Below are 26717 nucleotides of genomic sequence, written 5' to 3'. Positions count from 1 at the left end.
CTAATTGACCCTTTGACACTCAACAGGGGAGAGGACAGACAGGAGAAATGCCAGATCTGTCTTTCTGCATCAGTTCATTTCCTCCAGATGTAACTAGTCTGTAACCTATATTTGGAGTATGACATTTCGATTCGTTTAATTTTTTACTGTCAAAAACGTAGTTTCCCCCCGAATTAAGCACATTTATATCGACTCGTTTCGCATCCAAATGGGACCACTTCGCAAATAAAAAGGCACCCTTTTCGTTTTCATTAACACATTTCCATTAATATCATGATGATTAATAGTGCAGTACAAAATCGACAAAAATCGAATAAATTGATCAAATAAAACAATGATTTGCTCATTTACAGTACTGACTTCATAGGCCACAAATGTGTGGTCCTAACATTCAATACAATGTGGTGAGAAGAAAACACGATAAATGCTCTGCTCAAAAATATATTTGATCAAACTTTATCAATTAATTATTGAACTATAACAGTGAGTGAGGTTGTGGTTGTGTTTTTGGCCTTAGCCTGTCCTTCTCCATAGGGTAAGATCGTCGTCTCTTCACCGCGATCTACCGTCCGTCGGTTGTTGGAAATGACTGATTGACTAACGGAACATCTTGCACTCCCATTCAAACAGTGATGAGTCAATCCCTGTGTTATATTCCAAGAGAAACCATGAAAGTAGCTGGCCTGTAAACCACAGGGAATAGCAATGATTAATGGAAAATCACTTTTGTTTCTTGTGTGTGACGGGAATCCACACAAAAATGCAAATGCATAGAAATGATCAGGTTTAGGGAACGATAAATGAAAGCCCATCTAGTGTGTTTTTTTTATTCAAACTGCTTAAATTCATGTGGTCTGACCCACCTCAATCACATATTAACTGTACACTATTTCACAATGATTAGGCTACGTTCGACATTTATCAACTAGGCTACTTCATCCAAAATAAAACCATGTCTATTTCATAATGTCTTGCACATAATAACTATATTCCTATCAGAAATCACAACAGAATAAAAAATATACACGTTGATTTTAAATTGTTTTTTAAAATGTTTTAACAAACCGTTTTTCTTGATCTTTCTGACAGGCATTTCCGACACTCCCTTCAGGCCTTCGCTCATTGGTAATCTCAGATAACGGTCCGGGTAAAGACACGCCCACTGGAGCATCAGGTCTCCTTATATACAAGCCAGAGCCGTGGTTATCAACAAGCCGCCAAGGGCAACCTCAGACTTCAGCTGCTGAAACGCCCTTTACATTACCCGCTGCGCATTACCGTGGAACACGCTTGTGCGGAGTGCTTGGATAAAAAAAGTGCGCACTACAAATATTAGTAAATAGAAGACAGCTTCCGTGATCTCCGTCTAATCTCTAGTGATTTTGGCAGAACAGAACAGAACAGAAGAGTTACCATGGAGTTGCCGGATATCCCTTTCCCTATCAGCTCTCCAGATGACTTCTACGACGACCCTTGCTTCAACACCAGCGACATGCAGTTCTTTGAGGACCTGGACCCGAGGCTCGTTCATCTGGGTCTCCTCAAGCCTGACGAACACCATCACAAAGAGGACGAGCACATCCGGGCACCGAGCGGGCACCACCAGGCCGGCAGGTGCCTCCTGTGGGCCTGCAAAGCCTGTAAGAGGAAGACCACCAATGCTGATCGCAGGAAAGCGGCTACCATGCGGGAAAGAAGGCGACTGAGTAAGGTGAACGACGCCTTCGAGACACTGAAGAGATGTACGTCCACTAACCCCAACCAGAGGCTGCCCAAAGTGGATATCCTGCGGAATGCCATCAGCTATATTGAATCTCTCCAAGGCCTGCTTCGTGGGGCCGGACAGGAGGACAACTATTACCCGGTGATGGATCACTATAGCGGGGACTCGGATGCATCCAGTCCCCGCTCCAACTGCTCAGACGGAATGGTAAGAAACTGAACTGTCAAGAATTACGCAAGAATTACGCACGAGTAATTAATTACTCATTAATATTTTGATCAAAATATGCGTTTGAATGTAATGTTTTGGTTGACACTTAACTGTTTTCAGTTTACTTATCGGTGTCATTGCTCTCTTTTAGATGGATTTTAATGGCCCACCTTGTCCACCAAGACGGAGAAACAAGTATGATAGCACCTACTTCAACGAAATACCAAATGGTAAGTGTTATTTCCAAGTAATCAACACTCATAAACAGCTTGACAGCTACTGATTAGGATGAACAATTTGTCATTATTCCGGAGTCTAAAATGGAAAACAACTACACGGTAAATTTGGAGTATATTTGGCCAAGTAAATAAAACCATTACATTATTAATAAACTACATTTTCGTTTTGCTATGATGTGGTCACTTTATATGACTTAATTCGATTAGATTTTATTGTCATAATGTTCAAACTAATAGTAAAACCCGACGCTTGTAATAAAAACCTCATATTAATTCTCATATTTTATTTCCAGATTCCAGAAACAAGAAAAACTCTGTTATTTCCAGTTTGGACTGCCTGTCAAGCATCGTGGAGCGCATCACCACGGATACCTCTGCCTGTCCCGCTGTTCAGGACGGTTCCGAGGGTAGCAGCCCCTGTTCTCCCGGGGATGGTTCCATAGCGAGTGAGACCGGAGCTCCCATCCCGTCCCCGATCAACTGCGTCCCCGCCTTGCGTGACCCAAACACCGTCTACCGGGTGTTGTGAAGTCGGGTCGGTGGACTGTATACAGTAATTGTACATTGCTCAAAACACAACTTTATTCCTTATGAGGAGAGAAAATGCCAAAGACTTGCCAAAGGTCGTTACAAGGCTACACACCAAAGAAGTTCCCATGCCGGCTTTGAAAGACAGTGTCCAATTTCTTAAAGAACCCTTGGTCTACATTGGATAATGTGTGTGTGTGTGTGTGAATGTGTGTGTGTGAATGTATTTATACTGTAGTAGGCCTATGCTATTCTAAGATAGTACAAGTCTGAATTCATATAAACGGGATACCATTCTATTTGTGATCAATATAATTTCATTGAGGGATTATGTGTAATATGATCATTTCCAGTTGGCAAGGCGGAAACGCCTGAGATAAATGAATCCGGAAGATGAGGACCATTTTGTATATGTGTAAATAAGAGCTGCTTTGCAAAAAAAAAAAAAAAAAAAAAAAAAAACGAACCACACACAGAAAGTGTATGTAATCATATTTAATGTTGCTCTTGGATTGACGTGTCAGACGTTTAACTTTATATTTATAATATCAAGAACGGAGTGAATCACATTTGAATAAATACATATTTATATATAGATTGCATTTTCTATCATTGATTTGCATGAACTATTTTACGAAATTACATCCCACTGTGCATGTAATATATTAGGCTTACTATTTCTAAAATCATTGATTTAACTTCATAATCATAGGCGACATCCTTTTGATACCGAAATAACAGTATTTGAACATCACATTATCAGTTATATTATCCATATTGTTCAAGAAGAAAATAACGCATTGATCAGCAGCAGGTAGCCCGGCTGTTAAGAGTGTTGGACCAGTAACTGAAAGATCGCTGGTTCAAACTCCGACATTGCAAAGAGACAAGGAGAAAAAGTCGCTCTGGATAAGAGCTTCTGATAAATTATTTAAATGTAAAATTCGTTTTTATCGAATGCATGATGAATTATTGCAGGGTTGTTACTAACATTTATTTCGTCTTTGACATGTTTCGCTGATAGGTCTATCGAATAAGCCTACTTAAAAAAGCCATTAGTATTTTTACCATGTCAGGGGTAATTACATCTAGGTTTACGCTTTTACAAATAGCCATCTAGGTTTACGCTTACAAATTCTCATAGAGAAACGATCAATAGGCAACATATAGATTTAGGATATCTGGAATTATAGAAAAATATATATTATTTCAAAATAAAATATAGAAATCATGGAAGACTTGTAAACCCACCTGAGGTAGGCTACTTCACTTCACAAGAGTAGGCCCAGCCAAACTATAACGCGCCAAGCTAAAGTAAATAAGATGTATTTTATTGTGCTGCGAACAGTTAACACACAACAGCAACAGACACACATGAAGCGTCACACTTTTTTTATTTACAAAAAAAAAAAAAGATCACGATGAGAACCTAACAGCAGTCCGGTGTGAGAGGACAGGACATGAGAAGAATGCGACTATGACAACATCATTCACATAATACGAAAGCAGACAGTAGGACATCCAGTGCAGCTTGTCGGTTCCATGCCGTTGGGTCTACCAGGGTTCTGGATGGCTGTGGCGGGCAGAGGCAGAGTCAGTTGTCCCTGCCGGTACAAGATGCGGGCAGCATGGCGGACGCACGCCGGTGCTGAGGCCTCTCCGGCGGGCAGTTTACTTTCTGCGGCGGGCTGCGGCTCCCTTCTTGCTGCTGCAATGCGCCAACAGTGCAAACACACGTCAGGGGTCCTGTTCTGTTATGTAGGTAATGCCCTCTAGTGTCAAGCATTGGCTTTAAACAGCACCCAATGCCATAGTCCCCTTGGTGAACCATTGTTAGTATTTATTATTTATTTCCATGTTTAGGCGAACATACCACGTGTAAATTAGAACATCCAGATAGACAATGGGCCAACATTAATTCTGAGGTCACATTATTACTACTGTGAGAGTAAATCATATTGAAAATAAGCCTATCATACAAGGAAAAATAAGTTATATTTGATTTGATTATTTGATCAAAATGTTGGACTACCTTTAAACTATCCTAGCTAGAGTGGCATGTTCAGTATGCTTTTGTAAAACACACTGGATGTCATGTTCAGTATGCTATCGTAAAACACATCGTAAAACACACTGGATGTCATTTTGACCAATGTTAAATTTAGTTTTAGTCACACATTTAGATTTAGTTGCCTGACCATGCTGCATTACAATGTCAAGCCATGCCATACTTACCTCTGAGTTATATCAGATGGCAAACTATAGCTATTTAATGTATCCCATTGAGACAAACGAGGTCAGAGAGAGATTAATATACAGTAATACTGTAAGTAGCCTATTTGTCATCCTTGAAGAATGAAAGTTCTCCACAAATGACTCATCCACACAGACTCAGACAGACAGACAGACAGACAGACGGCAAAGAAATTGAGGCAATAAATTAATGTGGGCTACAATGTTTAGTAGGCCAATGTTAAGTGCAATTAGTTCTCTTTTGATTCATCTTGAAGAATACTTGGGCCAATAAAAGAGCAAGTGGTGAAACTGTCAAGGCTTCACTTGTACTTCCAGTAGCTGGGTATGATGTGGTGAAAGTACTTCCTATTGACATATTATCCTGTTGATCCTCACTTCCTATTGACATATTATCCTGTTGATCCTCACTTCCTATTGACATATTATACTGTTGAGCCTCACTTCCTATTGACATATTATCCTGTTGAGCCTCACTTCCTATTGACATATTATCCTGTTGAGCCTCACTTCCTATTGACATATTATCTGTTGAGCCTCACTTCCTATTGACATATTATCCTGTTGAGCCTCACTTCCTATTGACATATTATCCTGTTGAGTCTCACTTCCTATTGACATATTATCCTGTTGATCCTCACTTCCTATTGACATATTATACTGTTGAGCCTCACTTCCTATTGACATATTATCTGTTGAGCCTCACTTCCTATTGACATATTATACTGTTGATCCTCACTTCCTATTGACATATTATCCTGTTGATCCTCACTTCCTATTGACATATTATACTGTTGAGCCTCACTTCCTATTGACATATTATCTGTTGAGCCTCACTTCCTATTGACATATTATCCTGTTGATCCTCACTTCCTATTGACATATTATACTGTTGAGCCTCACTTCCTATTGACATATTATCTGTTGAGCCTCACTTCCTATTGACATATTATCTGTTGAGCCTCACTTCCTATTGACATATTATCTGTTGAGTCTCACTTCCTATTGACATATTATCTGTTGAGCCTCACTTCCTATTGACATATTATCTGTTGAGCGTCACTTCCTATTGACATATTATACTGTTGAGCCTCACTTCCTATTGACATATTAAACTGTTGAGCCTCACTTCCTATTGACATATAATGCTGTTGAGCCTCACTTCATATTGACATATTATCTGTTGAGCCTCACTTCCTATTGACATATTATCTGTTGAGCCTCACTTCCTATTGACATATAATGCTGTTGAGCCTCACTTCCTATTGACATATTATCTGTTGAGCCTCACTTCCTATTGACATATTATCTGTTGAGCCTCACTTCCTATTGACATATTATCTGTTGAGCCTCACTTCCTATTGACATATAATGCTGTTGAGCCTCACTTCCTATTGCCATATAATGCTGTTGAGCCTCACTTCCTATTGACATATTATCTGTTGAGCCTCACTTCCTATTGACATATAATGCTGTTGAGCCTCACTTCCTATTGACATATTATCTGTTGAGCCTCACTTCCTATTGCCATATAATGCTGTTGAGCCTCACTTCCTATTGACATATTATCTGTTGAGCCTCACTTCCTATTGACATATTATCTGTTGAGCCTCACTTCCTATTGACATATAATGCTGTTGAGCCTCACTTCCTATTGACATATTATACTGTTGATCCTCACTTCCTATTGACATATTATACTGTTGAGCCTCACTTCCTATTGACATATTATACTGTTGATCCTCACTTCCTATTGACATATTATCTGTTGAGCCTCACTTCCTATTGACATATTATACTGTTGAGCCTCACTTCCTATTGACATATTATACTGTTGAGCCTCACTTCCTATTGACATATTATACTGTTGAGCCTCACTTCCTATTGACATGTAATCTGTTGAGACTCACTTCCTATTGACATATTATACTGTTGAGCCTCACTTCCTTTGCCTCTGAAGCAGCCCTTACAGTACACAGACAACAACAACGCAAAGCATGTGGACCAGAGCCATACTGTATAGAACTATGATTCTGATGTGGACCTTACAGTACTTCTCTCTGTTGCAACACATGATGATGATAATGTGATGGAACCGCCATAGGGAAACGTTGTTAAATACCTCTCCTCTGGTATGGTCGAGGTAAGTCACTCATTATTGGCTAGTATTGTAAGCAACGTCACTTCAGTGTTTTGCAATGGCCTACCTTTTTGCAAAAACAAAATGTCCGCCTTGTAAACCCTGTTCTAAGGACATTTTGTGTGCTTCTTAGTGGAACAGCCATGCCTTAGTGTTGCAGACGTGAGCCTTATGTGTTGACCAACACAACTATTTGTCAAGCTCTCTTCTAACTCAGACCAGAATTAAGATGTTATGACAATGCATTTCATTATTCGTTATATAGGAAATGCATCAGATCAGATTATCATGCTGTCTGTCTCTGAGGAGTAGTTTTGTCCCAAACGGCGCCCTATTCCCTATCGGCACCCTATTCCCTATGTAGTGCACTACTTTTGACCAGAACCCTATGGGCCCTTGTCAAAAGTAGTGCACTATATAGGGAATGGGGTGCCGTTTTGGGACGCGACCACCAATGACTGGGAGAGGAAGGAATGCTGAGGGAGTGGAAGGCAGTACTTACTGTTTCTGCAGCTCATCAATACGATTTCTGAGAGAGATGACCTGAAAACAACACACGAGCGTGTTTAAACCAATCAGAAGCAGTTACCAGGGGGGGCCGTTACATTTGACCCCTGACCTCTGGATCATTAGTGACACCTTTAAAGAGACAGCAGCAGTCCTGTTGCAACGACCTGTTGGGCTGAGGTGGGCAACCAAGAGCACTCTAACACACGTGTACCCACTACAGCACTAATGAATACTAGTGACTGGATCGGCTCAGTCAATGTCTTCACAGGTGTTGTAGTTGATCTGATGTCATTAAACCACAGGAGGCTTCTGAGGGGAGGACGACTCAAAATAATAATGGCCGGAACGGAGCGAATGGAATGGCATCAAACACATGGAAACCATGGAAACCATTTCACTCCAGCAGTTACCACGAGCCCGTCCTCCCCAATTAAGGTGCCACCAACCTCCTGTGCATTAAATATGAAGTCATACGTTGAATACAGGGGCCCTAAGGGGCAAAGTAGCTTTTAAAAAATGTAGTGACAGCCAAACTTGTAGCTTTCTTTTTGTATTGTTCCTGATCTCTTTCTGTCCATACAGGTTGTCAGCGTTGTGTGTTCTGCCTCTTGGTGCTCCAGCTCAATGGGAGTACAAGGCAAACGGGACAGTACAAGGCAAACGGGACAGTACAAGGCAAACGGGACAGTACAAGGCAAACGGGACAGTACAAGGCAAACGGGACAACACAAGGCAAACGGGACAGTACAAGGCAAACGGGACAACAGAGAACACAAGAAAGGCAGTGGAGGAGGTCAGTGGCGAGGCTGCATCTCCACACAGCCTCAGCAGGAAGCTCTTACTCTCTGTGGGACGAAGAGAGGACCGACTGGAAGAGACCCTCAGACTGACACAGCAACACCCACTTATCTTCAGGCAGCAGCAAGCCACCCTGATCTGAAGCAGAGGGGTACTACAATTTCTAAGCAGCACCTGTTTCATTGACTTCAGGTCCCAATCTGAAATGACACCCTAGTCGTATATAGGGCACCACATTTGGCCTTTTGGCTCTTGCTAAAAGCGGTGCACTGTACATTTGAAGGGAGTAAGGTGCCATTTTGGAGACACCAACTCATTCATTTTCACCTCACCCTCTGACTATTAACCTTTGACCTGTCCCCTTTCACCTGAGGGCAGACACTGCTGCCCCCCGTTGGGGTTTTGTTTTCCACTGTCCTTCTAAAGCATCCAGAGCCTGCAGACCCAGGACCTGTCTGTTGCAGACCCAGGACCTGTCTTTAGACCCTGCGCTCTTTAAGCCCTGGCTGCGGCTCTGTGGCTGCGACTGACCCAGGGCCTGTCCTTGGAGCATGTCTTTATTTACTACCCAATCGACTTAGCTCCTCCCCTCTCATACATAGTGTTGACCTGGAGGACATCAGAGCAGAAGGGGTTAAACCCCTTTGTCTCTCTATCTGGTGAATCTACCTACCACTGATGTAACTTTAAGGGCCGGTTTACCAGACACAGATTAAGCCTAGTCCTAGTCTAAAAAGCAAGATATGTTGAGAATCTCCAGTTACATGTGTCCGGGAAACTGACCCTAAATTAGCCTGATCGTCTTAGTAATAACTAGTTTTTTGCCTGAAACATGGTTTTCAACCGTCAGGTACTTCTTTACAGAATGAGAGGAAACGTTTACCCTCTGATTATAAATCAGTGGTCGATCAAAATAACTAAGAGCACAATAGCACAGATTTTTACACAAAAAGGGGCGGGAATATGCTTTGGTGAGTGCTCCTCTGTAGCTCCATTGGTAGAGCATGGCGCTTGTAACGCCAGGGTAGTGGGTTCGATCCCCGGGACCACCCATACGTAAAAATGTATGCGCACATGACTGTAAGTCGCTTTGGATAAAAGCGTCTGCTAAATGGCGTATTATTGTTATTGTTTCAAATGCTGATTGCTACTTTAATTTATATTTACTTCATGAATTGACTAAATTCAAAATTGAATTGACCCCGATCCATTTAGATTATAATTATTATAATTATTATAACAATAACCCAGCATTCTCCTGCCCAATGTTCCGGCACTGAGCAAATTTCAGGTCTGCTGAGCGCAAACCTGTGCAACTTCCAGGGCGCGTTTACTGTGAGCACTGAGGCTGTACCCGCTTTAAGTTACAATTTTAACAGTGGTCAAGTAGGCTACTGTGGCTATTTGATCATAATGTAGGCCTACCAGAGTGGCCTACCATCAAAAACAATAGAGAAAGTAGGTTCCATAACATTTTAACATGGAACTAGCTGTTCTATCATTTAACCTACAGTAGCAGCCAATGTGTGGTGTTCAACGTAGACCTACATTCCATGCAGTGGCGTGTATTCATGGACGCCAAGGGAAGCTAGGCTTCCCCCAAATTAAAAAACAAACAAACAAATGAAACATAAACTAATTTATCTTTCATCTCTCTGTGTTTCATAATTTTCCTTCAATTCGAAATGTTGAAGTTGAAATGGTGCTTGAATAGTGGAGGCAGCTCCCGTTTTCTTTGCAACTTGCGGTAACTCTCTGTGGTTCAAAATCAATAGTTTAGAGGTCCGAAAATGTCGGAAACATTACCTTGCTTGACCATGCGGTAGGTCATGTAACTGTCTGTTACTGTACATGCAATATGCGTCGTGGACTTCTGCAGGACAGAGGTTGCTATCTGGTTTTGTGATGAAACAAAGGTGTGGTTGAATTTATTCTGCCACTGTCTTCTTATTGTCTCGGCCTTTAGGCCTATATATCAGGGTCGCAAGGCACATGAACTAATAGCAAACAACGCAATTATCACAACACATACAGTACAACACATACAGTGTAGGTTGTAATAGGGCCATTCAGAAATGGTTTGTCGAGATCGGTGTGGAAGAACTTGACTGGCCCGCACAGAGCCCTGACATCAACCCCATCGAACACCTTTGGGATGAATTGGAACGCCGACTGCGAGCCAGGCCTAATCGCCCAACATCAGTGTCCGACCTCACTAATTATCTTTTGGCTGAATGGAAGCAAGTCCCCGCAGCAATGTTCCAACATCTAGTGGAAAGCCTTCCCAGAAGAGAGGAGGCTGTTATAGCAGCAAAGGGGGGACCAACTCCATATTAATGCCCATGATTTTGGAATGAGATGTTGGACGAGCAGGTGTCCACATACTTTTGGTATTGTAGTCTATGTAGCTACTACAGATTGCCCCTTTAAATTCTGTGGGGGGAAAAAAATCTAAAACATGTTGTTGTTGGACTTGATTGAAAAGTGAATTGACTCCAACCCTAATGTATAACAATGGTAATTTCGCATAGTATCTCTGTGGAAGAAGCGCATCGGATGTAAATGTAAAAATGCAAGCCCTCACCTCATACTTCTGCCTCTTGAGTTTCTCAATGTGTTCATACTTTTCAGACTCCAGTTGGTGCATCCATTCCCACAGATCCTTAGCCTTCTCCCTGCAAAGGGGCAAATGGTGAAGAGCAAAACATTAAGGAGGTTTGGTTAAAAACGGCACATTTCTGTGATATGAAAATGACAATCGGCAAATAAAGTATTCTCATAGTCGAGTGATGTCTCCAAGGAACCTCCTGGCTGCTCTACATCTATGCCAAACTGTTCAGGTTCACGCCCCCCTCCTTACTAACACAGAAACAAATATATCCACACTCCCACCGAAACGGATATCTTACTTCAGCTTGTCCTCGTTCAGATGGTCGATGTTGAGAGGCTTGCGTCTCTCCGCCAGGATCTTCTTCTTCTTCTCTCTCTCAGTCTGCTTCTTACCTCCTCTCTTAGTGTCAGCCTGGGGGGTGACAGAGCAACAGCAACAGGTTCAGAGACACAAATAGTCATTATATGAAATGTGAAAGTTGTACTGTATCAGTAGTGTTCTACATACAAAAGATAGCCTGGCTACCCATCCAGAAAGAGCCTGGCTACCCATCCAGAAAGATAGCCTGGCTACCCATCCAAAAAGATAGCCTGGCTACCCATCCAGAAAGATAGCCTGGTTACCCATCCACATCACTCAGGCCCAACTCCACCCCCACTACTACATAGGAAAGATAGCCTGGCTACCCATCTACATCACTCAGGCCCAACGCCGCCCCCACTACTACATAGGAAAGATAGCCTGGCTACCCATTCACATCACTCAGGCCCAACTCCACGCCCACTAATGTTTCTTCTCCATGATGAGTCTGGATTGGCTTTCCTCCCCGACTCTTTGAGAAAGCGAACACGTTCTGACCGTTCTGATTGGTCCCGGAAACCGATGGGTTGGGCCAGAGCCGGCCTACACGAATCATGAATCACGTAATTTTGACGTCAGCACAAACGACTTCTAGGATGGCAGGTTCAGACAGATGTATGGAGCGATCGATAGAACAACGGAATTCAATTCAGGATGAGTCGTCAGGCAATGGGAAATAGGGGGCCAACAGGAAATAGATCGCCATTTCAGATTTCGCCCAAGATCTGTGTTGAGCAAGAGGTTCAGAGCTACAGCTTGTAATAACACGATCTGTAACTTTAATCATGTGATGTCTTTCTGTCATATTTTCAAATACTGTTACGTTGTTATATGATGCGTGTCATTTCATGGAACCAACCAGGACTAAAGCAACCGCTAAAAACCTTAAAAAGTGTTTCCAGAAGAGCAGGTTGGCTGTGATGCAGATAGGTCCATGTTTTGCAAAGTAGTGTGCTCTGTATGTATGGAACAAGGTGGATTTTGAGAGGCGCTGGATCTGTGTTTAGCATAGTGTGTGGCGGTCACCTTACCTTCTGCAGTGAGCTGCTATAGCTGGAGCCCATGTTGGACAGAGCTGACTTCTTCTTAGCATCGTCATCAGCCTTCCTCTTTTGATCCATCTCCTCCTTCTTCAGCCTCTCCTCCTGTACAGGCAACCAGGACACCCACGTTTAAACCCCATGTTGGTAAAAAAACAACAACTAAATGACATGTTGAGTGTCCTGTGTTTGCTTGGGGAGTATAGGCTACAGACCTCACGTCTGGCCTGGCGTTCCTTGTCCTTCTCAGTGCGTACCCTCTGGATCTCGGCCCTCTCCGACCTACGTTTCTCCTGAGAGGGGAGGACAAACCACATACACAGGTCTGCCACCAGAAGGCATGGTTTACTGTAACCTTGTTGCTTGGGCTAAGGGATAGGTTGTTTACAGGTCTGCCACCAGAAGGCATGGTTTACTGTAACCTTGCTGCTTGGGCTAAGGGATAGGTTGTTTAGAGGTCTGCCACCAGAAAACATGGTTTACTGTATTAGTTTGGGCTCCATTCCTCAAGTCAAATATAGTTTCTACTCCTGTATTACACCTGGTTCTACCAGGTTTGGGGTCAATTCCATTTCAATTCCAGTCAATTCAGAAACCAGAAACCAAATTCCAACTCAAATTCCAAATGTTCCTCATTGAAGAGAATTGTAATTGTAATTGCAGAGTACTTCCTGAATTGTCTGCAATTTAAATGGAGTTGACCCCAACCCTGGTATTTACACCTATATTGACAGCAGTAAATGCCAGGTAATAATAGCTCACAATTCTGGACTTGAGGGCAATAAGCTCCTCCTCCTCCTTCTTCCTGTTCTCAAAGTGGACGTCGATCAGCCCCTGCAGCTCAACCAGGTCTTTGTTCTGACGCTTCTTATGGAGGTCCTGTTAGAACCACAACGTTAGAGAAAGATTATCTCCAGTTTAGTATCACTGTACCATACCTAAACTGCTGCTTTCTTGGCCAGGGATCACTTGAAAAAAAAAAGATGTTTTAGTTCAAGAAACAGAATTAAGGAGAAACGATTTAAAGTGCACTTACGTCAAAGTCCACCTTCTCGCCATCAGGGACCTTAGGGACTCTATGGAATGTCAAAAGATGCCACGTAAGTAGTGTCTAACGCTTTAGGACAACACAGCAATATTTACTGGGTTCTGGCGCTGCCACTATTGGTTATGTCCCTATAAAACATTTAGCATACAAGCTACAGGGTTACAAACACATGGACGCCAGGGTTACGGACTTCCGGGTCAATTCCATTTTCAATTCAGCCAATTCCCCAAGTAAACTGAAATTCCAAGCAATTTCAATTCGTTCAATTCCTCCTTCCCTTGCTTTTCAATTAGGACAATTGGAATTGGAATTTCAGTTTACTTCCTGAATTGACTGAATTGACCCCCGACCCTGATGGACACACATACACAGCTTGAACTGGTTGGTTTGACATGAATGTTGGATACTCACTTGAACTTGGGCTTCTCCTCTGTACAGTAAGAACATCGTAAAGGGGGAAGAATATATCACAGCGTTAGAGATATCACATACAGCAGATAGACAGTGACAAGGGATCTCAAGCAACAGCCCGAAATGGGGGGGCTCAGTTAATCAAGGGGACATATCCGTGTCGGACACACTTCGTGTTACGTCTTTGGGCTGCAGTTTCAGGCTACTTTTAACTTATAAAATAATAACACATTATTATTATTATTGTAGGAAAGTAAACCGTTTGTAGGTCTTACTTTCAAATGCACAATGTTAATTTGGTATGTGTTAGTGAAATAAAGTTGTCTAAACGTATAATAACAGACATGTACAGTATAAAAGTGATTATAAGGATAAGTAGGACAAGAGCAATATCTTACTATTTACTGTGTAGAATCTCTATGCTATTTATGAGTTCAATTATTTTCTAAAACCTAGAGAGAAAATTGCAACTAACTACTGCATTAGACTCTTTCTACAATCCAAGACTGAATTCTGTACTTGGATGATACATGTTAATTCTATTCCAAAAGTCATGTTGGTGGTAGAAATGTATATTAATAAGTCAGAAATTACAATGAATCGTCAATAAGTACCGAAACATCATTGTGATTAGATTTTCGGCTTGACCTTCACACTCAAACAGGTAGAAAAACACAAGCAAAGCAACAGAGAAGTACAAACTACCATCTTGTTCTCCCTCCTCCGCTGGTTTGGCAGAATGTCGTGCAGGAAGAGAAGCAGACAGAGCAGACATGAACGTAGGAGTCACTGCAGCGTTTCATATCCCTTCACCCCCTTTCTCACGCTGTCACAACAAGTCTGTTTACTGACACTTCTGACATAGGCCACTCAGGCTGTAGTTTCGCGTGAATAGACTATTCACGCGAGATTTGGTTCTTGGTTCCGATATTTACTCAGGCCTTGACTTTCATTAATTTGTTGGGAGTATGGCGGGGGGGAAAGATATTTTAACAGGAGAAAATATTTGGGCAGTATTTTGCTGCTGGAGCACATGGCCACATGGACAGCGTCTCTTTCTCCAGTCTTGAGAGATACCACAAACCTCCTGAACTGAGAGAGGAGACTGACACAGTGCAGTCTGTCCAATCAGAAGTACACATACAATTTAAAGAACTTTAATACACATACCTTCCTCTTCATAGGCCTCTGCATGCAGCAAGCGTCCAAAGCGAGAGCAGAATAGATATCAGGATCAGTGATATATACTGTACATAAGCTGTCGGTGCCTGCTGGGGTTGGAAAATTCTGGAAACTTCCGGAAATCTTCCAATGGGATTTCTTTAAAAAACCTGGAAACTTTGTGAAAGTTTCCAGAAGTTTGCAACCCTGGTGCCTGCTAGCACATTCACTGCACATTCAGTTTACTACGCACAGCTTTGCAGAGCATTCATTCACCCAAATTGAGGTGTTTATGGACAGTGCAATACATCATAAATTAGAGTAAATGTGGCAAGAAGTACAGTTCAAGAAAACAGGTGAATATGAATATTGATTATAATAATATATAATTGATATACAGTATAACATTAAATAACACCCCAATGTGAGAGCTAAAAAGTTCTTAACGGTCATCAACGTTCTACACAATTCCTTTATCATTCCTTTATAGTCTTGTAAAATAAGCTTTTCATACAAGATCTCAAAAGGGGCAAAGAAAGATCCTTTACATGAAGAAACGTCATCCTTCATCCACGCCATTATGGTAATGACAAGCCCAGTACAATGAGCATTATGGAGTGGGGGACTACTTCCTGAACATCATCTCTGTCATGGTGAAATGAGGATGATTTAGGAAGAGCAACAGAGCTGGATGAAAAGAAGACCTTAATCCACATAAAGTCATCAGGTTATTTTGGAGCAGGATTGAAAGATAATAATCAGGTTACTTTGGAGCAGGATTAAAATATAATAATCAGGTTACTTTGGAGCAGGATTAAAATATAATAATCAGGTTACTTTGGAGCAGGATTAAAATATAATAATCAGGTTACTTTGGAGCAGGATTAAAATATAATAATCAGGTTACTTTGGAGCAGGATTAAAATATAATAATCAGGTTACTTTGGAGCAGGATTAAATATAATAATCAGTTATAATCAGATAGCAGCTCCCAGTGAGGTGATACAGTAACTATGGAAGAGAGCAGCTCCCAGTGAGGTGATACAGTAACTATGGAAGAGAGCAGCTCCCAGTGAGGTGATACAGTAACTATGGAAGAGAGCAGCTCCCAGTGAGGTGATACAGTAACTATGGAAGAGAGCAGCTCCCAGTGAGGTGATACAGTAACTATGGAAGAGAGCAGCTCCCAGTGAGGGGATACAGTAACTATGGAAGAGAGCAGCTCCCAGTGAGGTGATACAGTAACTATGGAAGATAGCAGCTCCCAGTGAGGTGATACAGTAACTATGGAAGAGAGCAGCTCCCAGTGAGGTGATACAGTAGCTATGGAAGATAGCAGCTCCCAGTGAGGTGATACAGTAACTATGGAAGAGAGCAGCTCCCAGTGAGGTGATACAGTAACTATGGAAGATAGCAGCTCCCAGTGAGGTGATACATTAACTATGGAAGAGAGCAGCTCCCAGTGAGGTGATACAGTAACTATGGAAGACAGCAGCTCCCGGTGAGGTGATACAGTAACTATGGAAGAGAGCAGCTCCCAGTGAGGTGATACAGTAACTATGGAAGAGAGCAGCTCCCAGTGAGGGGATACAGTAACTATGGAAGATAGCAGCTCCCAGTGAGGTGATACAGTAACTATGGAAGAGAGCAGCTCCCAGTGAGGTGATACAGTAACTATGGAAGATAGCAGCTCCCAGTGAGGTGATACAGTAACTATGGAAGAGAGCAGCTCCCAGTGAGGTGATACAGTAACTATGGAAGATAGCAGCTCCCAGTGAGGTGATACAGTAACTATGGAAGATAGCAGCTCCCAGTGAGGTGATACAGTAACTATGGAAGAGAGCAGCTCCCAGTGAGGTGATACAGTAACTATGGAAGAGAGCAGCTCCCCGTGAGGTGATACAGTAACTATGGAAGAGAGCAGCTCCCAGTGAGGTGATACACTAACTATGGAAGAGAGCAGCTCCCAGTGAGGTGATACAGTAACTATGGAAGAGAGCAGCTCCCAGTGAGGTGATACACTAACTATGGAAGATAGCAGTCATTGGTTTAGCTTTAGTTACGAGCACCCTTACTAGCTTAGTAGAATATACTCATGTAGGACTATAGCATCTATTAGTCTACTAGCACAATGCATCTGCAGCATCTAACGTCACATTCCCCATTGTCCTCTAGCCCCCTACCACCGTCTAGGTACAGGTCAGATCTCCACGTGCAGAGGGGCTAGGGCCTAGGGGTGGATGTGGGATGGATCATGATCAGTGATATTAAAGAAGCATTTTGAGAGGAAGCAGCGAAAGCCACTCAGTAAGTAAGAGGGGTGCTTTGAGAAAGTACATGAACAGGTACTGTAGCTATAACTAATACACATACTAGACTATGGATATACAGTACTAATATACATACTAGACTATGGATATACAGTACTAATATACATACTAGACTATGCATATACAGTACTAATATACATACTAGACTATGCATATACAGTACTAATATACATACTAGACTATGGATATACAGTACTAATATACATACTAGACTATGGATATATAGTACTAATATACATACTACACTATGGATATACAGTACTAATATACATACTAGACTATGCATATACAGTACTAATATACATACTACACTATGGATATACAGTACTAATATACATACTAGACTATGGATATACAGTACTAATATACATACTAGACTATGGATATACAGTACTAATATACATACTAGACTATGGATATACAGTACTAATACACATACTAGACTATGCATATACAGTACTAATATACATACTAGACTATGCATATACAGTACTAATACACATACTAGACTATGGATATACAGTACTAATATACATACTAGACTATGCATATACAGTACTAATACACATACTAGACTATGGATATATAGTACTAATATACATACTAGACTATGGATATACAGTACTAATATACATACTAGACTATGCATATACAGTACTAATACACATACTAGACTATGGATATACAGTACTAATACACATACTAGACTATGGATATATAGTACTAATATACATACTAGACTATGGATATACAGTACTAATATACATACTAGACTATGGATATACAGTACTAATACACATACTAGACTATGGATATACAGTACTAATATACATACTAGACTATGCATATACAGTACTAATATACATACTACACTATGGATATACAGTACTAATATACATACTAGACTATGGATATACAGTACTAATATACATACTAGACTATGGATATACAGTACTAATATACATACTAGACTATGGATATACAGTACTAATATACATACTAGACTATGGATATACAGTACTAATATACATACTAGACTATGGATATACAGTACTAATATACATACTAGACTATGGATATACAGTACTAATATACATACTAGACTATGGATATACAGTACTAATATACATACTAGACTATGGATATACAGTACTAATATACATACTAGACTATGGATATACAGTACTAATATACATACTAGACTATGGATATACAGTACTAATATACATACTAGACTATGGATATACAGTACTTATATACATACTAGACTATGGATATACAGTACTAATATACATACTAGACTATGCATATACAGTACTAATATACATACTAGACTATGCATATACAGTACTAATATACATACTAGACTATGGATATACAGTACTTATATACATACTAGACTATGGATATACAGTACTAATATACATACTAGACTATGCATATACAGTACTAATATACATACTAGACTATGGATATACAGTACTATTACACATACTAGACTATGCATATACAGTACGTAGACCAGGGGTGTCAAACTTATTTTGCCCCGGGGGCCATGTTCAGTATCCCCCCCCCCCAGGTTCTCAAACCACTCCCATTGAATCAGCTCACAGGGGATCCGGCCCGCGGGTCGTATGTTTGACACCCCTGATGTAGACGATAGAGGTATGCTTTCTTCATAGCGGGCAGTTATGAAGAGGAAGTACCTCCAACAGCTCAACAGTTAACATTAGTGCTTTAGGGTTCGAGGTGGAGACAGTGGGGGGGGGGGTTACTATCAGGAGGGACTATATACTGTATTAGTGGGTCTCATCTACGTCTACCTGGGGACAGGTGTGGTTGCACATGGGAAGGAAGAACGAATATCCTACGCCACATACCTTCCTCCTCTACCACCTGCTCCTCCTCCTCAGGCTCAGGCTCGGGTTCTGCCTCCTCCTCTGGGGCTGCCTCTGGGGCTACCTCTACCTCTACTACCTCTTCCTGGGCTAAGGCAGAGCACGCAGCATGCAGCGAGAAACCAGGAGGAGGAAGGGGGGGGGGGTTCGGAGAGAGAGAGAGGGGTTAGAGGTTTGTTTATGGACGCGTGAAGGAGGAGAGAGAATCGGTTAGTTTATAGGACGAAATGAGATTGCTTCAGTTAAAGGAGGAGGGATGCGAGAAGAGAGGAGAGGGACAGTACTGTCCTGCTGGAGTGGGTGCAGCGAGCAGTGATGCTGAGAAGAACAGAAAGGGGGAGGAGAGAAGAGAAGAGAGGAGAGGGACAGTACTGTCCTGCTGGAGTGGGTGCAGCGAGCAGTGATGCTGAGAAGAACAGAAAGGGGGAGGAGAGAAGAGAGAAGGATGGAGAACGATGGGTAGATTGAGAAGGAGTGACATGATAGGTTATGATTGATTGATGGTTTTCTGCATACCGGAGATACCTGAGGTTGAAAACGTGTCATATGCCAAAGAATTTGGAATTCCTTATTGCCCAATCACATTTTTCCTTATTCTCTGAGTTGTTGAAAATCCCTAAAAAGCCACTAAGTAAGAACTGTCACCCTTTAAGAAGTGTTTGACAAGCAGTTTGATAAATCAAACGTGATTAAGCACAGGTAAAGCAAACCTGATAAGGATAAACGATAAGCAAGCAGGCATTTTGTGAGAAAATGCACAAACGCTTGATCAACAATGACAGACTTTATTATCTAGGGAATTCAGTTGATCAGACCGGACAAACAAAGCAAGAGGTTTTCAATTCCACGTGACCAACTGGTACACAAGGCTCACCCACACAGGGAAGGCAGTAGGGGGTGTCATTATGTGGGGCTGGATACTGGAATGTGCTTACTAAGTTATCACAGAGAAGCAGAGCGCACCACTGAATGGCTAGAAGGTATAAAAGCTTGCTTTGTTGTGTGAAAACAGATGTATATTGAGTCTGATTTCACACAAAGCTAGCTAGCTTTCCAGCTAAATTAAGATTTTATGAGCTCCACATTACAGATATTTGAGGGTAAGTAAAAGCGCGTGTTAATTACTAATAATATATTGAGTCACACAAATAATCTATTAAAAAAACTCGCAAAGCAGGCGTTGTCAAACACATTTCAGATTAATGGTAAGAGTCGACAGATTAGTAATAGTGGAAAAGGCGTAGAAACCAAATTGTCTGTTTTTTTGTTTTGTTTTTTACCTTCCTCGTCTTCAGTTTCCGCAAAAGAAGTATGATGAAACAAAAACACAAGTCATTTCTTAGTTCATAAATTGGTCCAATCCTTTATAAGAGTCTACAGCCATGTCTCAGGTCAAGTCAGAATCACGCTGATCATACATACACGCTGATCATACATACTGGACAGGACAGTATACCATAATCTAGGGCTGTATCCAGTCTAGGAGGACAGGACAGTATACCATAATCTAGGGATGTATCCAGTCTAGGAGGACAGGACAGTATACCAACATCTAGGGCTGTATCCAGTCTAGGAGGACAGGACAGTATACCAACATCTAGGGCTGTATCCAGTCTAGGAGGACAGGACAGTATACCAACATCTAGGGCTGTATCCAGTCTAGGAGGACAGGACAGTATACCAACATCTATGGCTGTATCCAGTCTAGGAGGACAGTATACCAGTTTATGATTTTAAGACAATGGCAAGAGACAATTGTCTAACATCAAAGGTAAAATACATTTGCCAGAATGAAATGCTGACCAATCGGCCTGTATTGCAGACCGCATTGCCTGAAAATATGTACTTGAAACTCAAAGCGAATCATTACATCACATTCAAAAGAACACATTTTGATAACATAGACATTATCTTTCAACGAGTCAAGCCAAACCTGTACAGAAATAGACAGACTTTAACCCTTTTTAGAAGGTTAAAAGAAAAGTACTGATATACAGAGTAAAAGTAAGGAAGAGTTCAGGCTTAACAACGGTATTATTAAATGATTATAAACTAAACATAGAGTTGAGGACAGACTGGTTGAGAATATAAATAACATGTCTGTTCTTCATGAATCCAGTTGGGGGAGACTCAGCTCTAGGAATAAAGGATGCTGCAATACAGAAGACTTCAGCTCCACCTTGTTTTAAATGTGGAGACACACGTCACTGATCATTCATGTAATAGTATATTTTAATAGTTATTGTTACACTCACCCTCGATCTGATTGCTGAAAATTAAAAACAGCACACGGTTAGCATCAATAGGCCCATTTCACTTAGTGTTATAAAGGGCCAACAACTCTCTACGGTAATTGAAATCTCCATTCCGACATCAATTATTTGAAACATTTTAAATGTTACCGCAAAATAAACCTCATGTGCCTATCCTGGTTTCACTCCAATTACAAGTATTTACCAACAAGATACTAGAGGTCAGGTAGTAAATGTCAAAGTCCCACTGATAGCACCAAAATGCAAAATATATTTATTTAGTCCCACTTGTAAATAATTCGGTAGCTGATGGGCCTGACAAGGAAATGAAATCCTGAATCATAAAATGGGAATACTTACACTTCCTCAGTGTCAGACATGGTGACAGTGGACCCACACCTGGAAGAAAGGTAGGGAAGATACTTTTACAGGTTTATATTTTGTTATTGTAGGACAGAGAGAGAGTTGTTTCAAGAGCAGCTTGTGCATTGCACATGTCATCTGGTGTTCCTGGAAGGTATGCAATATCTAAAATATTCCCTTTGGTCAAATCTGGCTACTATATTTAGGCGCATGTAGCCAATGCTACGTCATGCAACATATATGGGGTTATCAAATACTCTGTGAGCTACTTAAAAAGTGATGTAGGCTAGTGTTCATTACGGTGGCCCTAAAGGGAAATGTGATGTAGTCTAGTGTTCATTACGGGGACCCTAAGGGGAAATGTGATGTAGTCTAGTGTTCATTACGGGGACCCTAAAGGGAAATGTGATGTAGTCTAGTGTTCATTACGGTGGCACTTAGGGAAGAAGTAACTTTTTTTGTTCTTCTCACCAATGTGTCGGAGGAAACACAGTCCAGCTGGTGACCGAAGTCAGCTTGCAGGCGCCTGGCCTGCCACAAGGAGTCGCTAGAGCGCGATGAGCCAAGTAAAGCCCCCCCGGCAAAACCCTCCCCTAACCCGGACGACGCTAGGCCAATTGTGCGCCGCCTCATGGGTCTCCCGGTCACGGCCGGCTGTGACACAGCCCGGGATCGAACCCGGGGTTGTAGTGATGCCTCAAGCGCTGCGATGCAGTGCCTTAGACCCCTGCGCCACTCGGGAGGCCCCTTCCAACAACTTTTGATATTATTTGTAGGTCAAAACTTTCCAAAGGTGCACTGAAAGGACAACTTAGTATGATCTAGTACACACGACTAGCAAACATACCTCTTCCTCCGCCTTCGTATCTTTGAAGCCTATACATGGAAGAACTCTCGTTTCTAATCCTTCTGATATATATATAAAGTGTCCTAAGGGGGTTCTTTCACACCTAGTGGTCCAGCACAGCTGAAGATGTCTTTCAGGCTTAGTCCATCAGGATCGTATTACCCAGCCTCAGCTGAGACCTTCTCTGTCTACATAGCTCCCTAATCCCTCTCTCCTCTCCTCCATATCTGGGCATCATGGTCATTCATCACAACAAAGAAGGAATGAGTGATGATGGTAAAGAGAAATCTGAGGATCCTTCCTGATTTGTTAGGTTAGAAAAGACAATTCTGATGACCCTTTGTGGTCGGTTTGGTTAACTTGTGATATAAAAGACTGGTTGATGAGGATGAACATCCACAAGACAAACACTAAAACAATAGAAAAACATTTAGTTGAAAATCTATCCTTTGTTTATAAGGAACATATATTTTTTTTAAATACTGTGTGTACGTATGAGAAAATTGAGTGTGTGCGTGTGTGTGGCGTGCACGTATGTGCATGTGTATGTGTGTTCGTGCCCGTGTGTACGTGCACCCGTCTGAAGATTTCCTTGGGTTGTGTGAGAAGCCTGAGAAGGTTACAGAGTAAGGGGGATACCACAGGGGTGTCCAGTATTACCCTTTAGCATTTAGCTGTACTCCCAGCAGGCATTGTGACTGTCAACGTATTATCAGCTGTTCACCACTAAGCCGCCATTGTCATTGCTAATACTGGCACGGTGCTGCGGTACAATTAAGGGGAGCAGTTTGTAAATCCTTTGGTTGGAGAGAACAACGCCTGGGGAGTTTAGGAGATTATGGTCTGGCAACAGGACAATGAGACAATGGATGTAACCAGTGACCCATAACACTCAGTGTATAGAACACCCAGTCCAGCTGTATCTCCATAGCTGTTTTAACTGATAGAATACACTGTACTGTTCTATAGCAATGGTAACCTGTCTAAATGACTATCGCCCCTGCAACACTCACATCTGTAACCATGAAATGCTTTGAAAGGCTTTTTCATGGCTCACGTCAACATCATCATACCAGACACCCTGGACCCACTCCAATTCGCACACCGCCCCAACAGATCCACAGACGACGCAATCTCTATTGCACTCCACACTGCCCTCTCCCACCTGGACAAGAGGAACACCTAGGTGAGAATGCTGTTCATTTGACTACAGCTCAGCGTTCAACACCATAGTGCCAACAAAGCTCATCACTAAGCTAAGGACCCTGGGACTAAACACCTCCCTCTGCAACTGGATCCTGGACTTCCTGACGGGCCGCCCCCAGGTGGTAAGGGTAGGTAACAACACATCTGCCACGCTGATCCTCAACACGGGGGCCCCTCAGGGGTGCATGCTTAGTCCCCTCCTGTACTCCCTGTTCACCCACGACTGCGTGGCCAAGCACGACTCCAACACCATCATTAAGTTTGCTGACGACACAACAGTGGTTGGCCTGATCACCGACGACGATGAGACAGCCTATAGGGAGGAGGTCAGAGACCTGGCAGTGTGGTGCCAGGACAACAACCTCTCCCTCAACTTGAGCAAGACAAAGGAGCTGAGCGTGGACTACAGGGCCGAGCACGCCCCCATCTACATCTACAGGGCTGTAGTGGAGTGGGTTGAGAGCTTCAAGTTCCTCGGTGTCCACATCACTAAGGAATTATCATGGTCCACACACACTGCTAAATCGTTAGTTAAATAGATACCTGGACTATCTGCATTGAGTCTTTTGGCACTAACTCTTTTGACTAATCAGACAAGTTGCTGTTACTGTTTATTATCTATCCTGTTGCCTTGTTACTTTATCCCTGCGTATATATGTACATATCTACCTCGATTACCTCGTACCCCTGCACATGGACTCAGTACTGGTACCCCGTGTATATAGCCAAGTTATCGTTACTCGTTGTGTATTTATTCTTTGTGTTATTACTTTTCTATTATTTCTCTTTTTTTCTCTCTACATTGTAGAGCCGGTAAGTAAAGCATTTCACTGTTAGTCTACACCTGTTGTTCACGAATCAAGTGACAAATACAGTTTGATTTGATTTAGCATCCAGGGATTGTCCACCAAAGTTTTCAATTACACAAAACACACATAAAACACCTTGAAAACAAGTATTGTATTTATCTCTCTGTATCTAGAAAAGCATTGATTCAATCTATTTTCCCTTTTGGTCAATTTACCGTTGTCTAATGAAAATTGCTGTCTTAGAAACCACATACAACCAAACTCCAAACACGAGAACTTATCTATTTCAGTTTTCCAGACTGTTTACAGTGCTGCACGTAAACTTAGAGAGTAAACTTAGAGATGTTTGACATGTTTTGCAATCGTGAGACGTGTCCCACAGTCCAACATCCGGGCTCAGGTGTCCCCTGCAGTCTGGCTAGAGCAGCTTAGATTACAACCAGCAGTTCGTTTCAGTTCCATAGGTTAGCAGGCTATAGATTCTCCTATCGTAAATCTACTGTGACATTGGGAGAGACCACTTCTTCTTCCTGGACTGGTAAATCACTGTCTCTTTCTCCATCTCTGTCTGTCTCTCTGTATCAGTTACACCTACCTTCCCAACAAACCCTCTATAACAACAGGAATGTACTCTAAACACAGGAATCAATCACTCTTAAAAGGGGAAATGTTGTGTTCCTCCAACCATTGTCTATCTTTCTTGATTTCTTACCTCAGAAGAGTTGAAAGAAGTGAGACTCCCTGGCGATGGGGAGACAGGCTGTAAGGGTTCTGAAAACTCTTCTCAGTGAATAAGTCCTTGTGTTATAGTGATATTTGATCTTCTGAAGCTGCCCATTGGCTGGGGTCTGACAGTGTGAGGTAGGGGAGCTGAGGGGGGCCTGCGGCATCTTAACCCCCGGCCCCTCAATAAGGAGATGAATGAAGGATTGGGGGGGGGGGGGGGGGGGGTTGGATAAGAGAAGGAGTGGGGTTCTGGTTCTGGAAAGGAGCAGCTGAGATGTGCCTGGTGCTATATTTGTCGTGAGCAGAAGCAGAACTGATCTGAGCGGGGATAGGGTGTGTACAAGTAATGACGATCCTATTGAGCATAACCTGCTGGAGTTTGGAGGGTTACACGTCAGCGGCTTGGAATGTGGACAATGTCCCCTGTGTGTTCTACCAGCAGGAATACAGCTCACACTCAGTCAGTCAGTCAGTCAGTCCGTCAGTCAGTCCGTCAGTCCGTCAGTCCGTCAGTCGTTACTGAGTCCAGGGCATGGGATGACAGAGGAGAGGTCGGTGTACTTTACAGACTACAAACCAGTCAGTTATAATGTTACATCTTCTAGTATTTTGATCCAGTTATTGGATATAACGTACCTGTACTCTTCTATGTACTTTATTTCTTTCAGACGTAATAGTGTCAGGTATTGGATGTTTTGGGAGGCATTTTGATGTTTCTTTAGCCAAGTAAATGTGATGAAATTATGTGTGCTTTGACAACTTTATTCATTTCTGTGTAACTTATCTTGTGAAATGTTGTAATATTTATACTGTATCTACATGCATGCTACATTTTTTTGCATATATTTTCGTATTCATTTGTACCGGTATGTTGGCAACCCGATTTGCATATGTATACATATTCATGTCATATAATTTACATATTCATGTCATATCGTTTACATATTCATGTTTATGTGATGTGTTTTCATATTCATTTGTATTTGCTTACCTGTTTACATGACAAGGTACCTGCATAGTACTCCACCATGCTGCTGCACCATTTCACAAGGTTTGTCACGGTCTCTGAGAGAAGAGGACACACCCACTGACCTAACATATCGAACTCCGTCCTTCCTCTCTACTCTCTACACAACACTTGGAATGGCTCCACGTTCAGGTGGCTCACATGTTGGTTGGACCAGAGGTGGTGTCTGTCTGTGAGCAGACTCATGTCTGCCTCTAGGGGTAGTTGTGTAGCTGCGGCAGAGCAGG

At 42.0% G+C, this 26717-nt stretch overlaps 1 protein-coding gene and 1 pseudogene across 2 annotated transcripts; one reads left to right on the top strand and one right to left on the bottom strand.

The window, feature by feature from the left end:
• Positions 1 to 1414: 1414 nt before the first annotated feature.
• Positions 1415 to 2701, top strand: LOC311126848 (myoblast determination protein 1 homolog 1; the record flags this gene model as incomplete). The annotated part of the gene is made up of 3 exons (XM_084200830.1): positions 1415 to 1930; positions 2085 to 2163; positions 2466 to 2701. The coding sequence occupies 3 exons, from the start codon at positions 1415 to 1417 to the stop codon at positions 2699 to 2701; spliced, it is 831 nt and encodes a 276-aa protein (XP_084056956.1).
• A 1670-nt stretch (positions 2702 to 4371) lies between these two features.
• On the bottom strand, positions 4372 to 25627 carry LOC311126839 (troponin T, fast skeletal muscle isoforms-like; annotated as a pseudogene). Its single transcript has 14 exons — positions 25450 to 25627; positions 21873 to 21911; positions 21516 to 21529; positions 19243 to 19350; positions 14577 to 14597; positions 13872 to 13890; positions 13449 to 13488; positions 13175 to 13291; positions 12628 to 12705; positions 12404 to 12517; positions 11311 to 11423; positions 10986 to 11076; positions 7596 to 7636; positions 4372 to 4408 (listed from the first exon to the last, which is right to left on the bottom strand). The product of its transcript is annotated as a troponin T, fast skeletal muscle isoforms-like (transcript).
• Between the last annotated feature and the right edge of the window lie 1090 nt (positions 25628 to 26717).

The sequence above is a fragment of the Coregonus lavaretus genome (genome assembly GCF_964263955.1).
Source record: "Coregonus lavaretus genome assembly, contig: HAP1_SCAFFOLD_376, whole genome shotgun sequence".
Lineage (NCBI taxonomy): Eukaryota > Metazoa > Chordata > Actinopteri > Salmoniformes > Salmonidae > Coregonus > Coregonus lavaretus.
Note: the sequence above shows the minus strand (reverse complement) of the source record. Positions and strands in the feature narration are given on the sequence as shown.